At 36.6% G+C, this 16742-nt stretch overlaps 1 protein-coding gene across 1 annotated transcript; it reads left to right on the top strand.

Annotated features, from left to right (window-relative positions):
• Positions 1-2564: 2564 nt before the first annotated feature.
• On the top strand, positions 2565-16580 carry ucp1 (uncoupling protein 1). Its single transcript, XM_051703532.1, has 7 exons — positions 2565-2693; positions 4519-4652; positions 5006-5213; positions 5371-5568; positions 10453-10554; positions 12708-12888; positions 14451-16580. Exons 2-7 carry the CDS (start codon positions 4527-4529, stop codon positions 14563-14565), a joined length of 930 nt encoding a protein of 309 aa, XP_051559492.1. The 5' UTR covers positions 2565-2693; positions 4519-4526; the 3' UTR covers positions 14566-16580.
• Positions 16581-16742: the final 162 nt, after the last annotated feature.

Raw genomic sequence — 16742 nt, 5'->3', positions numbered from 1 at the left:
AGATCTGTCAAAAGCCACCATTAAACCTATAAAAGACAACGTGCCTAAGGTTTTATCAATGCCCTTCAGGGCTCAGGTGGTTCATTTGCAAGCCTTCATTCCTCCACCATTTAATTCAGATGAAGAGCAATCTATGCATATGTTGTGCCTGGTGAGGTCATTGCATACATATGTTGAGCACGCACATCAGTTTAGGCTGTCAGATCAGCTCTTTATTTGTTATGGAGGATGCACAAAATGGAAGTCCGTCTCCAAACAAAGGCTCTCATATTGGTTCATTGATGCGATCGCCCTCGCTTATGAATCACAGGGTGCTAATTGCCCAATTGGTGTCAAAGCGCATTCAACCAGAGGCATGGCCTCTTCATGGGCGTGGACAAACGGTGTGTCCTTACAGGACAGTATGGTCCTCACAAAACACGTTCGCAAGATTTTATAACCTGGATGTGGCATCCATCTCCTCACAAGTCCTCTCTGTATAGAGCGCTTCTTACATTCAAGTGGGTGATCCCAAACCTTTATAATGGGTGGGCTACCGACTATAATCAACACAGCCACCTAATTAGATGCTGTTGAATGGCCCCTTTAAAAGTCATAAGCACTCCCATAATAAACCATACTGTGGGGTTCTGGGTAGCTCAGCGAGTAAAGACGCTGACTACCACCCCCAGAGTCGCGAGTTCAAATCCAGGGCGTGCTGAGTGACTCCAGTCAGGTCTCCTAAACAACCAAATTGGGCCAGTTGCTAAGGAGGGTAGAGTCACATGGGGTAACCTCCTCGTGGTCACTATAATGTGGTTCTCGTTCTCGGTGGGGCTCGTGGTGAGTTGTGCGTGTATGCCGCGGAGAACAGTGTGAAGCCTCCACATGCGCTATGTCTCCGTGGTAACGTGCTCAACAAGCCACGTGATAAGATGCGCAGATTGACGGTCTCGGACACGAAGGCAACTGAGATTCGTCCTCCGCCACTCGGATTGAGGCGAGTCACTACGCCACCACGAGGACATTGGGAATTGGGCATTCCAAACTGGGGAGAAAAGGGGAGAAAAAAATAAACTATACTGTGTATATCTATATGGTTCATATAGATCCCAGAATACATTAATTTCCATCTGGAGTGGGACTATTCATATACACTTTAATATGACTTATAAGTCACCGGCCTGTGGCCTGTGACTCTATATGAATATCTCTATTTAGTGTTATAACTGTGGGAGTGTAATGTCACGTAGTGTGGTGTGATGGGATATCATTCCCCATAGTGCTTACAGCAGTGTCGAGTGAATAGAATCGAAAGGGAATGTCTCCGTTACACATGTAACCTCGGTTCCCTGAGATGAAGGGAACGAGACATTGCGAAAGCTGGCCGCACTACTACTTCAGAGTTTCATATTACGAGTGACTCACTCTTGTCCTCACCAAGAAATGGTGACTGAGCGCCACACTTAGGCCGACTGCGTGCCTATAGGGGCGGGGCTCAGACACCATTGCCAATCAGAGGATTGGCGTGATTATATAAGGGTTTCAACAAGGTCGTGTAAAAGGACACTCCCCATAGTGCTTGCAACAATGTCTCATTCCCTTCATCTCAGGGAACCGAGGTTACATGTGTAACCGGAGACATTTTCTTGCATTGTCATATTTTCTGAATAAGATTAGTTTTAGTAGTTATCAGTGAATTGGTGTGCATGTAAACGTACTCATTGTTTCCAACCCATGTTCATATTTCATTGTACACTATAAAAAAAAATTGCTTTAGATATTAATATATTAATGGTTAAATTAAGAGTTTTATTCACCTAATGAACCCTTTTATGGTGAAACGGTTCTTTGTGTTGGAGTTTTAGGTGAATTAGGTAAATTTTAGGTTCCTAATTTTTGGGCTACGCAACTTCCAGGAGTCAGGGTGCACAGGTTTATATCAGTCCGCTAAGTTACCAGGCTGTAACAATGAGCACTTTAGAGGAAGAATGAGTTTAAAAAGAGTATTTAACCATTAATAAGCAGAACATATCTAATGAGAAACATACTGGCAAGCAGTGACTGAACTTTACGGTACTGGGGAAACTGCTTTAAGGTCAAATCCTGGAATAAATGAAAACTCCAGCATGTTGTCTTCTATCTGTTAAACAGAAACTTATATATGTTTGTTATTTGCCCCATACCGTACTGTACCCCACCCTGCTATGAAGCCAATCGTCTTTTAGACCTTACTTGACTTTCCCCATCTCTCCTATTGGCTGAGAGCTTTGTTTACCTTCTTCAATGCATCTGCATGATTCATTTAAGCCTCACTATTCTATCCTATATACATCTTCAAAACTGTTTGTTTTATTGTATGTTTTAACACAAACAAGTTGATCATTGTTAACCTTTGCATGAGTGATTTGGTGTGTACTTAAACACTGCAATATCTTGAAATAATTCAAACATTACATTGAGATTTCTCTAGCTTTGTGTTCACTGAGTAGAAATAACGATGTTTATCAGGATATGGGATATTTTAGACATTGCCTCTCAGTTCGAGGGTGGACTTTGTGTTGGCCAGTAATCTTTCCCAGAGAAACACCTCCCTGAGTGAGAGCTCCTGGATAATGATATATAAAGAAAGACAGCATGTATCCTTCTCTCTCCAAAGCTCCAGTTTTCATCACAGCTCTGTCACTCCATCAAACAGAGGAATTCAATCACAGGTCAGTTAAGAATCTGTTTCTATTATTTTTATGTAAAAATACTGTAAATATAATGTAAAATATTTTGTATAAAAAGTAAGTAAATATCCTGTAAAAAAAAAAAATATATATATATATTTTAGAAGGTAATCTAAATAATCTCAATTTAATTTAAATTATTATGTAAAAATAGTCAAATGTTATTTTTAATGTTTTAAAGCATTTTAATGTATTATTTTTAATAATATTTATAATATAAAAAGTGATTTTATAGATATCACACTGACAACCTAGCTGAAATATTTTATTTAAATTATTCAATTAAAATACATTAATATAATAATTTCAATTGCATGCATTAAATATTTCTTTCATAATATTATATAAATGTATGTACAAATAAAATACTGTTTAATGTATTATATCAGATAATCTACATAATCTAAATAATATGTAAAAAAAAAATAAAAACATTATTTTTAATGGTTTAAAGTATTTTAATTGATCACTTTTTAATATTTATATTATAAAACATTCAGTACATTTTATAGGTATTACACTAAACACGCTAGATTAAATATTTTAAATGATTTAATTATAATACATTAATATAATTATTTAAATTTTAAACAATTTGCATGCATTAAATGTCTTTCATAATATTATTTACATTTATGTACAAATAATATTGTTTCATGTATTATTGCAGATAGTCTCTACATAATCATGTATGATGAAAAGTATTGTGTAAAAAGAATGCAACAAATATTTTAATGTTTTAAAGTTTTCATTTATTACTTTTTAAAATATTTATTATATAAAAAATACATTTTATAGGTATTCCACCAAGCAAGCTAGCTGAAATATTTTAAATGATTTAATTATAATAATGTAATTATAAAATTTAATATTAAATAAATTGATGTACAAATAATTGTAAGTTTCAAGTGTTATAGCAGATCATCTCTACATATTCTAAATATTATTTTAAAAAATAATTTAAAAACATTATTTTTAAAAGTTTTATTTCATTTTATTATTTTTATATATTTATTATTTATTTAATTATTTAATTATAATACATTTTCATATTATTATTAAAATTATATAAAATGCATACTTTAAATATTTGTCTTTATTAATTTATTTAAACATAATATTCTGTAAATATTATGTACATATTCTATAAAATATTACAAAAAATAATGTAAAACCTGGTTTTTAATGGTTTAATATATTTTCATATATTTTTTAATATTACATTTAATAGATTTTTATAAATATCACACTAGCAGGGGGCCTGGGTAGCTCAGTGAGTATTGACGCTGACTATCTCCCCTGGAGTCGCAAGTTTGAATCCAGGGTGTGCTGAGTGACTCCAGCCAGGTCTCCTAAGCAACCAAATTGGACCGGTTGCTAGGGAGGGTAACCTCCTCGTGGTCACGATTATGTTGTTCTAGCTCTCAATGGGGCGCATGGTAAATTATGCGTGGATCGCGGAGAGTAGCATGAGCCTCCATATGCTGTGAGTCTCCGCGGTGTCATGCACAACGAGTCACGTGATAAGATGCACAGATTGACGGTCTCAGAAACGGAGGCAACTGAGACTTGTCCTCTGCCACCCAGATTGAGGTGAGTAACCGCGCCACCTCGAGGACCTACTAAGTAGTGGGAATTGGGCATTACAAAATTGGGGAGAAAAGGGGATAAAACAAATTTATTAAAAAAAAATCACACTAGCTGAAATATTTTGATCTTTAATTGGTGCAAATGTGCATGCTTTGTAAATGTGGTGTATTTTATAAATAACATTCCAGTGTAAATCCTCCATCTCTGTGTGTTGCAGCTGTCAGTATGGTGGGTCTGAAGCCATCCGATGTGCCTCCTCCTCTGGGGGTGAAGGTGCTCAGTGCAGGAACAGCTGCCTGCATTGGTGATTTAGTCACCTTCCCTCTGGACACTGCCAAAGTTCGACTGCAGGTACAAACGCTTCATTCTGAAGAGAGGCTGAACAGCTATTTTAATAACAATCTGGATTCAACCATCTGGATTCATATATTCAATAATTTATATAGCACATAAACACAAGTGGCCATAACTCTTGCATAATGTTGCATCTCCTGCAAGTTTTTTCACAAAATAACATTTATGATTATAAACAAAGCAATTTATATAAATGATTATAATACATGAGTTTCATTATATTGTATTAGTTTTAGGTATCATCAAACCAGAAGAAAAGCCAATACCTACTGGGTTCTTTGAAGCACCAGCACGTAGATGGCTGTCCAAAGAACCATTAAAAAATGTTCTGTGTTGCTGTTTTCTTCTAGATCCAAGGAGAGAAAGCAATAACGGGAGCAGCGAATGGCATCCGTTACAGAGGAGTGTTTGGTACCATCAGCACTATGGTGAGAACGGAGGGGCCGCGCTCGCTCTACAACGGCTTAGTAGCTGGACTGCACAGACAGATGGCATTTGCTTCTATACGAATCGGCTTGTATGACAACGTCAAGAGCTTCTACACAAGGGGCAAAGACAGTGAGTAAAAAAAATCTGTACTGTGTACATAATCCCAAAGGGGAAAAATCACAAATACAATCGCTCTAATATCTCAGTTGTTTCTTCTAGACAGCAATGAGATTAAATGTAGATTTAAATAGAGACTTTTGCTTAAATAATAATTTTTGCCTTGTAGGTCCCAATGTGGGCATTAGGATTATAGCTGGCTGCACCACTGGAGCCATGGCTGTTTCCATAGCCCAGCCCACAGACGTTGTGAAAGTGCGTTTCCAGGCCCAGATGAACCTGCAGGGCGTGGGACGGCGCTACAGTGGGACCATGCAGGCCTACAGACAGATCTTCCAACAGGAGGGCCTCAGAGGCTTGTGGAAAGGTCTGTATGCTGTTTGCAAAGGTTTTATTTAACTTTAGGACAGTTTCTGTAACTCGGACTCTGGTTAGTTTTGGGCTCTGTTTCAAAACCTTGTGAGCTGCCTTGCTGTCTACGGCCTTCATAGGCAACCGCCTTTGAAATAGAACCTCATATGTGACCAATTTGGAATGGTCTACATAGGGAGAAACTCTGTGCATCATACAAATGATGTTCCTCATGCAAAGAGCATGGAAGAGTTGACTTAACAATTGGTTTCAATAAGTGTTGGGGAAGCTGAAACAGAATTCAATAAAATCACCTGATAGTTATTTAATTAGGGTGACATTACCTTACAAAAATTAACCATGGTTTTAGCACAATAACCATAGTTTAACCATGGTATAACCATGGTTACTACAGTCGTGGTTACTATGAAATTACTATAGTAAAACCATGGTTACTATATGGATCCTACATTATTACTGTAGTGAAACAATGGTTAATTGTATCAAAACCATTGTTTCCGCAGAAAAAATTGTTACTACACTCATGGTACTACAATATTACTCTAGTAAAACCATGGTTAATTTTTTTGTTAGGGTTAAATAGGGTCATAACATTAAACTGAATATAAATGTATACTTATATACAGAAATAAACTAGAAAACACCCTATTCTATATAACTGAATCGAAGTATAGTGATAAACAACAGCAATACACTAAGTATCTCGCTTCAAAAAGAAGACCAAAACTATGTCCCAAATGACACACTATGCACCAGCGTTGTAGTACTCGAGTCCGACTTCAGTCGCAATATTGATGACTCGTGACTCGTATCGGACTTGAACACTAATGACTCAGACTTGGACTTGGACTCCAGCATTGGGTGCATTCTGACTTGGAGGAAAGGACTCGTTACAACCGTTAACTTTTGCGTTCTGCCCTTTAATGGCTTGAGATCACATGCAAGTGTAAAAAAAGGAAATCCGTGTCCGAGCGCAGAGACTCAAGCTCACGCAACCGGTACGTGGCATGACATGTATAACGGTGGCCAGCTGATAGATAGCTGTGCAATGTGTATAAACCTCACTCTTCTGACCTCAAGAGGTGCACTAGCGACTGACGCTAGAGGCTGTAGCCTTTAGCCTCCTTGCTAGCGCACCTGCCTCCCATGCCAGATACACCGGTTCGAGTCCCGTATGGAGCGGGTAGAACAGGAGCGTCACAATGGTGCCGTGACCCGAATGGGAGTGAGGTTTAGGGGGGTGAGTGTAACGGTGGCCAGCTGATAGATAGCTGTGCAATGTGTATAAACCCTGGGAGGTGAGGTTTATACACATTGCACAGCTATCTATCAGCTGGCCACCGTTACACATGTCATGCCATGTACTGGTTGCGCGAGCTCGAATCTCTACGCTCGGACGCGGATTTCCTTTGCCTTCACTCAAAACTAGACACAAAAATCTCCCTGCTCTTGTTTAGAGAGTGCGTGTGCCATTCAAAACATGTCATGTGTACTCGCAAATCTGTTATAATGCAAAATAACTCTGCCTCTGTTTATTCATACAAATATTCTGCCTCTGTACACGTGGTATAGCGAGGGAGAATACCCTCGAGTTTGAGGAATCAACTCGCCATTTGGTCGGTGGTGCATAACACATGGGAAATTCGTACTGTAAGAATGATATTCTGATGCTCACTGACAATGTAAGAGACATAAGCAAATCAAACGACAGAAACCGTTAACAAAGAACACTTTGCGACTAAAGTCCTCTCAAAAGTCTAGAATGCATAAAGGATTTTTCAGAATCTATGTGGCGGCACATACGTAGAAAATTCGAAAATATGTGGAACAAAATTGCAAATCATTATTACCAGTTATAATTATAACGGGAACATAAGATCATGTTGACGTGTGTTCATGCATTTATGACAGGTGCAGTTTTACATAGAGATGGAGACTGGCTCGTGTGACATAGGCTAAAACAGTGAAGTAATCCCATTTGTTAAAAGGGCAAACATCCATCCATCCATCCATCCATCCATCCATGTGAATTGCTCCAACGCCTGAATTATAATGAATTTTGATAACAATACACTAGAGGACAAAAGCTGAGAATAAATAAATAAATGGCAAGAAAGCACTGTTGTTTACAGTTGAAAGTTATTTTTCTGACATCTCATTTTTTATTTCCTTTATTATTGTATAGGCCTAGAATAGGCCTATACAATACTGATATAGATAGATACATAGATGGACGGACGGACGGACGGACAGATAGACAGATAGATAGAATTATATAGAATTTTATTAAGTTCTCAAGTAATTATTCAAGACAAAGAAACAGGACTTGTAACTCGGACTTGTATGCAGTTATTGGTGACTCGACTCGGACTCAATATTGGTGACTTGGACTCGACAGGGACTCGAGATGTAGTGACTTGACTACAACACTGCTATACACTGTGCATTTACACTATACACTATGCACTCAGCCATGTAGTGTATGAATTTTCAAAGATTAGTGTCATCCCAAATAGAGCATTAACATTTCATTCACTGTATTCAGCTGATGGAAGTGACGTTTAACATACACGCGATGCATTGCTGCTAGTTTTAGGTTGTTTAGCCAAACTCAGTTCAACACATATACCTTAAATAATGTACATATTTTAAGGCTGTGGGGGGCTAAAGTAAATCAGTGAATCATTTATTAACATGAAACGAAAAAGAGAGGGCGGTTCTGGTCTATTGCTGCGTTCGCACAATGTGACAAATGTAGCGTTTAGTGATGCTACAGCACTAATTGTTCAAAAATGTAGCTTATTACTGGAAAAGCTATTGTGAAAATATCTAAGCAACTTTCACGCTACTGAAAATTTTAGTTAAATTAGTAGCAACGCTACTTTTAGTTATCTACTCCCCAAGGTTTCAATAGTGTTGACGTTAGCATGTTGCTAAATAAACAACATGATGCTAAGCATTAAGAAACATAACACTAATTTGGGGTACATTTATCAAGTAGATCGAAGTACTTTTATAGATAGTTTTTCAGTACTGAATGAGTTGTAAGTACAATAAAAATGATCATTTCTCTTGCAAGAATTTCGAATTAGCATGTTGCTAAACTAACAATGCAATACTCTAATAAGCCCCATTACAAAAAATCTAAACTAGCTGCAAACTTGCAGCAAATTTGCCACTCGTTATTTTCACATGCAAATGAGCTTTTGATTCACCGCAAATGTTTGCCAGAAGTTTGCAGCTCTTCGCCAGTAGTGGTGAACCTCCGGCAAACCTTTGGCAACAATGTACAATTTGCCGCATGTTTGCCGCAAAGCTCATTTGCATGTGAAAATTATCAGTGGCGAATTTACGGCAAGTTTGCGGCAAATTTGCCATGAACTCTTGATTTTTGTATGTGCGTAAAAATACATTGTACACACAAAAATGTAAGAAAATAGTCCATTTTAAATTAAAACTATTTTTATTGACTTTTCAGCATTAAATGATTTCTAAGTGTATTTATAAACAATGTTTTTCTTGCTTCATCCGATATCTTGGATTTTTTTTAACTGAGCTTGTCAGTGCATTATGGCATTTTCTTCTCTGTGAAAGATACATTTGATGTTGCCTTAGTATCTATAAGGATAAACCAGCATAATTGTGCCTTTTTGAAACAAACTTTACATCTGGAGCACGTCTATGATGCCTTAAAATGCTGTCTATTGGCACTTTTGCTCTGCACGTTACGGTTCGACTCGACTTGACTCTGCTCGCTTTACTTTTCTGAGCTTGCTTTCCCACTGCAGTTTAGTGCAGCCTCAATGTGGGTGGGATTATAGGCTGATCGTCATAGTTGTGTCACCCCATCCAGCTCTCGTTGGATCCTCTCCTCGGCTACTAACGAGTGGAACGTCTGCACCTCGTTTATTGACCACGGTGTGGTTTTGCACACAGCGATTTTTTTTTTTTTTTTTTACAATTCGAAAGTCTCGTGAACAAATGATACTGCTATCGCTGTTGCTAACTTTAAAACTAGCGGGTTGATATCCCGTGTCGCAATCCAGTGACACTGGTAGTGACGATTCTCTCTGACCAGTCAGTGATCTGCAGGGTTTTGACGTCTCATTTAGTATCGGCTCAGCTCGCTTGGAACCTCGACCGAGGTGGTACTAAAAAATGTACCAGGTACCAGGAACTATCCACAGTGGAAAACCCTCAAAAAGCGAGCAGAGTCGAGTCGAGCCGTACCATGCAGTGGAAAAGCCCAGTATGTAGGCAGCTCACTATCAGAATCAGAATCAGAATGAGCTTTATTGCCAAGTATGCTTACACATACAAGGAATTTGTCTTGGTGACAGAAACAAACAATACAGCAACAAGACAGAGATAATAATAAAAAATAGAATAAAAATAAAAAGCAAATAGAAAATGTAAGTATATATAGAAATACACAATAAGACAAAAAATATATATATATATATATATATATATATATATATATATATATATATATATATATATATATATATATATATATATATATATGCATATCTGTTATATGCAGATAGTACAAGGGAATGGCTAAATATTTTTTAAATATAAATAGACTAAGCTGGGTATTGCACATAATTATTGCTCAAAGGGGCAGTTTTAACTGTTCATGAGATGGATAGCCTGAGGGAAAAAACTGTTTTTGTGCGTGACGGTTCTGGTGCTCAGAGCTCTGTAGCGCCGGCCAGAAGGCAACACGTTCTATGTTTTAGAAAAACCTCATACTAAGATGCAGTTTGAATCAAATTTGCCATTATATGTTTGTTGGTTTAATTCCAGTGAGATAACATTGACGACAGAGCTCTAATGAATATATTTATATATTTTATTTGTCTTTCCCTCACAGGAACTCTTCCCAACATCACAAGAAACGCTCTGGTCAACTGCACAGAACTGGTGTCCTACGATCTCATCAAGGAAGCCATTCTCAGGCACAAACTTCTGTCAGGTATGCCCCACACCTGAAACTGTACTCAGAAGATAGTGTTTTCAAAATCCAAAACACATGGCAAGCGTTACTGGACAAGGAAACAGCCTGTAAATCAGGCCAAGTATCCATAAGGAGACACAGCTTGAACGATCTCTGATTGGTCAAAACCTAACACACCCTCTCTTTAGTGTACTACTGAGAATAACTAGTGTGGAGCAATGTTAGAAAGAACCGGTACAAACCTCTCTGAGTTATGAGTTTTCCTCTTATCTTCTGTTCACTTGATAAGATAATGATGGGGCTTGGGACATGCTTTGGTGTCTCAAGATCAGCAAGTAATCATACCAGCATATGTAGTGAAAGTCCTGTAAATAAGGGCAAAGGTGTGAAGGAGCTTGGAAATAGATGATGATGTGTCTCTAAGAATCAAATTCCTGTGACATATGCTAGATTAACCAGACCCAGATAGAAAGCTGGCAGCAGATTTTTTTTTTAATGCTGATTTTGTATGTAATTCTGCAGATTAAAATGTGCACTGCTAAAATTTATTTTATTTATCCGTAATTTTGTTGTTGTTTTCCAGTAAAACCACCTGATGTTCCTTAAAAAAGATACATTTACTTAAGAAGCAAAATTGTTTACGTGAAAAAGTCTTGTTTTCAGGTAATATATCTTGAATTAAGTTTGTTTTGCTTGCCCTATTGGCAAAGTATTGTTTCTTGTTTAAAACAGACTGATCTCAGTGTGAATTCGGCGACAGTAGATAGAAAGTTCTTCTGCTGAAATCAGTCTGTGCGTACTGAAATTCGAATCACTGCCCCCGGTGGCCAAAGCTGTAAGTGTTGTTAAACGTATTTGTGAGCTCCAGTTTCCAGGTGAAATGTCCACAGAGGGGTGCCAAAAGCAAGTTGTTTTTTAGCTGTAAATGATGTAATAGTCAACAGGAATGCATTATCCACATGCCCTAACCCAAACACCAAACCTAAACCTAACCGTCAGTGGAATAAAAGTTTAATTTAGAGGAAAATGCAACCTCCAAATCGAGCTCATAATTTTTTAAGTGAACATGATTAATTCCTGGTTCCCGTGGGACCAGCACCTGTGTCTTGGAGGCTGCTCATGCAACACGCTATCAGTTGCGCTGCAGGAAAAGGTAAACAGAATTTTGTTGATGCAAAGATGTCTAATGGGAAATGGCGCTTGTCGGTAACTCGTCAGAATGGCGTAAATGTCAGGACACCGAAACGTTCGAGGTCCCGTGTGATCATGTTGTTTTAAGCATAAACTTTCGAAAGGTTTGTTTAATGCTTAATAAAAAATGTAAAATAAAGTAAATTCTATGAAAATAAGACTTGAAGGTGTATTCGGTAATTTTTCCTCATAAAAAGTTTAACTCCTAAAGACATGAATTGTAATTTTGCAACATATGTATGAAATCATGAGCACTCACATTAAAATGAAGATTCCAGTCATATCAGTAACCTTATAAAAGCTGTTTTATTCTACATGGAGAGGGTCCACACATGACCAGCCGAATACTACTCACTTAACATCAGTAACCGTCCTGTTATTGGACACTTTCACTCATTGATTAAAGTTATCATGACTGTGAATACTACATTTCTACAATGGCATCTGAAACTGAAAACTATTGATTTTAAATGATGCTGCATCCAAGCCACTAGGTGTCAGTGTCAGTACAAGATGACACAAAGACAAACGTTACTGAATGTGTACTGTACTTAAGCATTTGCTCCAATGTACTTATTATGTACATACGTGTTGTTGCATTGTACCTACATTAAAAATACCTGCATTTATTTACATCTGTAGTTACACTGTTAACCTTACCCCTAACCCTTACCCTAAACCCTACCTCAACCCTTACCCTAAACCCTAACTGTACTGTACCTCAACCTCTGTAGCAGCAAATGTCAATCTTGTGAGAATTTTGTAGAAAATACTACAAATACGTTGTATTGTATGTATTTTAATGTTAAAGTAGTAAACATGACACCTAATATAAAGTGGGATATTTTGTTCTAGCAAACAATACAAAACAAAAAACGTATTTTTTTATTTTTTTATTTTGCAGTGCAAGAACAAATTCTAGACACACTAGTCAGTTCAGTAACATTTATAAATGTTCTCCCTCCTGTTCTGTGTCACAGACAATCTGCCATGTCATTTTGTGTCTGCGTTTGGAGCCGGTTTCATCACCACAGTGATCGCATCTCCTGTGGATGTGGTGAAGACTCGATACATGAACTCCCCTCCTGGTCAATACAAAAGCTCCCTCAACTGCGCCTGGACTATGATGACTAAAGAGGGACCGACTGCCTTCTACAAAGGGTGAGAGATGACATATTTTCAAAAGATGGGGGAAGATGGGGGAAGATGCCCCCCTTACGAACAGTGTCCATTTACTGATAAATTGTAACACATTTATATACGAGTTTAGCATGTATGGGATCATTATGCATTACCCAACATTATATTATGTAATCAAATGGAAAAAATTTACAGTTTAGTTTTAACAGCACAGAAATGAAAATTATGAAAGGGTAATTCTTGCCCCACCATTGGAAAAAGAAGGGGGGCATCTTACCCCAGCTGTCACCTGATCTTCACATGATATATAATCTACAGGCTAAATTAATCCTAATAATTGTATTTTTGGAAAAATATGTCATTACTTAAAATTTCTAAAACTAAATAGATAAAATTATGCATCTTGACAATGAAATTTGAATAAATTGACTCAAATTAAATGTTTCATAATGACAAATCAAAGTACAGAATCACAATCAAAGATTCATCTTACCCCAAGGGTACAATTTCAACTTTACACTTCAGAATAATTACATATTTGTATCCCTCAAATCCAATTATTCTACCCTTAAGTCCCCCATGAACAAATATACATACAAACGTTTCATATTTAATGTAATATAAAGACACAGTTTACTATTTTCAAATATTAGAAAATTAGATCAATTTATCTAAAAACTGTTCTGATGGGATTACTCTCACAAATACTATTGCTTAGATGACACATCATCATGAAGTAGTGCACCTGCAATTTATAAATAATGCTAAAGTGAGCTTTGGTGCCATCTGTGGTCAAGAGGAAAATTAAAGGTGTGGGGGGTGGGGGGTCATCTTACCCCAGGGGGAGTCTTCCCCCATCTTACCCTATGTGATGACTAACACAGGCAAAGTTGGTTGAATGCTTTAATAGACAAAGAACATCTCAGTGGCGCACAATAAAATCAAAACTAGAAAAGGAAACAGGTTCATTGGGTGTAAGAAGGAGGACGTGGGGACCGGATCAACAATCCACGTGAGCTTTATTTAAATCACACAGAAGTCCCTTTCCAGCGCAAACAGAAACCAAAAACACTGCTTTTCAGCCTCAAACAAAATACACAGCGTTCGACGCGTGTGTAAACTCTCTCTTCTTTCTCTGGCGTCAGGCTCTCTCTTAAATCCTTCTCACACCCTCACTGCAATGAGAAACAGGTGTTGGAGATCACCATTGACAGGTGATAATTCTCACCGTTCTCATCGCCCAATCTCGCTCTCCATTCACAAACCGGCGCTCGACCATGCCCCCACCACCACAGAAACTTCCTCAAGTCGAACTCTGAATGTTGACTTGATCAGTGATTGCTGTAATCTAATTATCAAGTAATAAATTACTGTAATCTAGTTACGTTTTTAGTACAAAAAGTAGTGTAACGAATTCTAAGTTAGAGGGGTTTGGCTAGGGTTAGATTACAGATACTGACTTTCGAGTACATTAGTACATGATTTGGGTTACACATATTTCTAAAATAATATTATGTAGCCCAATATCCAGTGTATAATGATTTCTGATTTTGACTAACAGATGAAACTTCTCTGTCGTTTAGCTTTGTTCCGTCATTCCTGCGGCTGGGTTCCTGGAACGTGGTGATGTTTGTGTCGTTCGAGCAGCTGAAGAGAGCCATGATGATGTCCAGGAACAGAATCGAAGCGACCACGTAGAAATTAAGCTAAAACTGAAATCCCACCTTTAAAACAGATTCACAGACTGACAGCGTGATGAAAACTGGAGATGAAGATCTGGCAGCAGCTTCCAAACAATTCATTCAGATTTGGGAGTTGACTAGCCAACACAACAGGATGCTTCAGGAACCATTTAATAGAAGCAACAACTCTTTTGGGAGCCATATCCCGCCATAGAATAAAAATATAAAAGTCAATTCTGACATTTTATTTCACAATTGTGACTTTATTTCTCGCAATTGCAATTCTAATGCTCATAATTGCTTGTTTATATCTCGTAATAAAAAATAAAAACAAGAAAAACTTGCAATTGCAAGATATGATGTGTGAGATTTCGACATTGTGATATATAAAGTTACAATTGTGAGAAACAATGTCAAAATTACGAAATTGAGAGAAATAAAAAATTGTGGAATATGAAGTCGCAATTGCGAGATATAAAGTCATAATTGTGAGATGTAATGTGTGAGATATAGTTGCGACTCCATATTTCACAATTTAAATTTTTTGACATTGCGAGATAGTCGCAATTGTGTTAAACTTTGACTAAATTACGAGGTATAAAGTCGAAATTGAGAGAAGTTGAAATTGTGAGATATGAAGTCACAATTGTGAGGTATAAACTTGCAATTACAAGAAATAAACTCGCAATTGCGAGATAAAGTCATAATTGTGAGATATAATGTGAGAGATATAGTTGCGAATTTACATTTTACAATTTTCAAGTTTTGACATTACGAGATATAAAGTTGCAACTTCAAGAAACGACGTTGAAATTATGAAATTTCAAGAAATAGTCAAAATTGTGAGATATGAAGTCGCCATTGCAAGATATAGTCATAATTGTGAGATATGTGTGAGATTTCGACATTGCGATAAAGTTACAATTGTGAGAAACAATGTCAAAATTACGAAATTGAGAGAAATAAAAAACTGTGAAATATGAAGTCGCAATTGCGAGATATAAAGTCATAATTGAGAGATGTAATGTGTGAGATATAGTTGCGACTCCATATTTCACAGTTTAAATTTTTTGACATTGCGAGATAGTCGCAATTGTGATAAACTTTGACTAAATTACGAGGTATAAAGTCATAATTGTGAGATATAATGTGTGAGAGACAGTTGTGATATATTTCACAATTTTTGTTGAATTTGTGAGAAACAATGTCAAAAATACAACGTAAAAAGTCCAAATTGAGAGATGTTGAAATTGTGATATATAGTCACAATTGTGAGATATGAAGTTGCAATTACGAGAAATAAAGTCGCAATTACAAGACATAAATTCGCAATTATGAGATATAAATTCGCAATTGTGAGATGTAATGTGTGAGATATAGTTGCGACTACATTTTACAATATAAAATTTCGACATTGCGGGATATAAAGTTGCAATAGGGAAAAACAATGTCAAAATTACGATACAAAAAGTAAAAATTTAGATAATTTTGACTTTTTGTACCTCGTAATTTTGACATTGCGAGATATAAAGTTGCAATAGGGAGAAACAGTGTCCAAATTTTATATTGTAAAATGTAATCGCAATGTAGTTGCAAAATTATAAACTCGCAACTGCAAGATGTAAAGTCATAATTGTGAAAAATCAAGTCGGAACCTTTTTCTCCTCAGTGGCAAGATTAAGTCACCATAGAATTGTATCATGTTTGCCATCCTTTCTCTTACAGGGCATTTTTCTTATTTCAATAATTCAACTTCTGCTCAATACAATTGATATCATAAAACGCACAAATTGTAATGAAAGAATGCTCTGTACCTCATCCCCTTGTGATACATTAATGTATATAATGTTTATGTAATATTTATGTTTCCTTGTGTTTCTATCAATTAGTCCTTTGTTTAAAACAGAACTATTTACTATGACGTCTATTTGTTATACTCATTACCCTGTAATGACCCCAAAATTGAGTATTGCCTCAGTACTGAAAAGCTATAATGCAAGCATACACTTCAATAAAAACAAGTTTATACAATGTTCCCTTATTTTCTTTATGCCCAATGTGAAATATTAAAATGTGATATAATTTGTGCATGTGATATATATAAGGATTGATGCTAATAATACAGTTTATACATCATATGACAAATGGTTAACAGTATATTCTAATATAAATAAAAATAATTGTAATTACAAA

The sequence above is a fragment of the Myxocyprinus asiaticus genome, chromosome 7 (genome assembly GCF_019703515.2).
Source record: "Myxocyprinus asiaticus isolate MX2 ecotype Aquarium Trade chromosome 7, UBuf_Myxa_2, whole genome shotgun sequence".
In the NCBI taxonomy this organism is placed as follows: domain Eukaryota; kingdom Metazoa; phylum Chordata; class Actinopteri; order Cypriniformes; family Catostomidae; genus Myxocyprinus; species Myxocyprinus asiaticus.
This window is presented reverse-complemented; position numbering and strand designations above follow the sequence as displayed.

Excerpts from the sequence above, each read along its gene's own strand:
- ucp1 (XM_051703532.1), top strand. The coding sequence starts at position 4,527 with ATGGTGGGTCTGAAGCCATCCGATGTGCCTCCTCCTCTGGGGGTGAAG. Across the intron at positions 10,555-12,707 it reads CAGGCACAAACTTCTGTCAG|ACAATCTGCCATGTCATTTT; the intron begins GTATGCCCCACA and ends TCTGTGTCACAG. Across the intron at positions 12,889-14,450 it reads CCGACTGCCTTCTACAAAGG|CTTTGTTCCGTCATTCCTGC; the intron begins GTGAGAGATGAC and ends TCTGTCGTTTAG.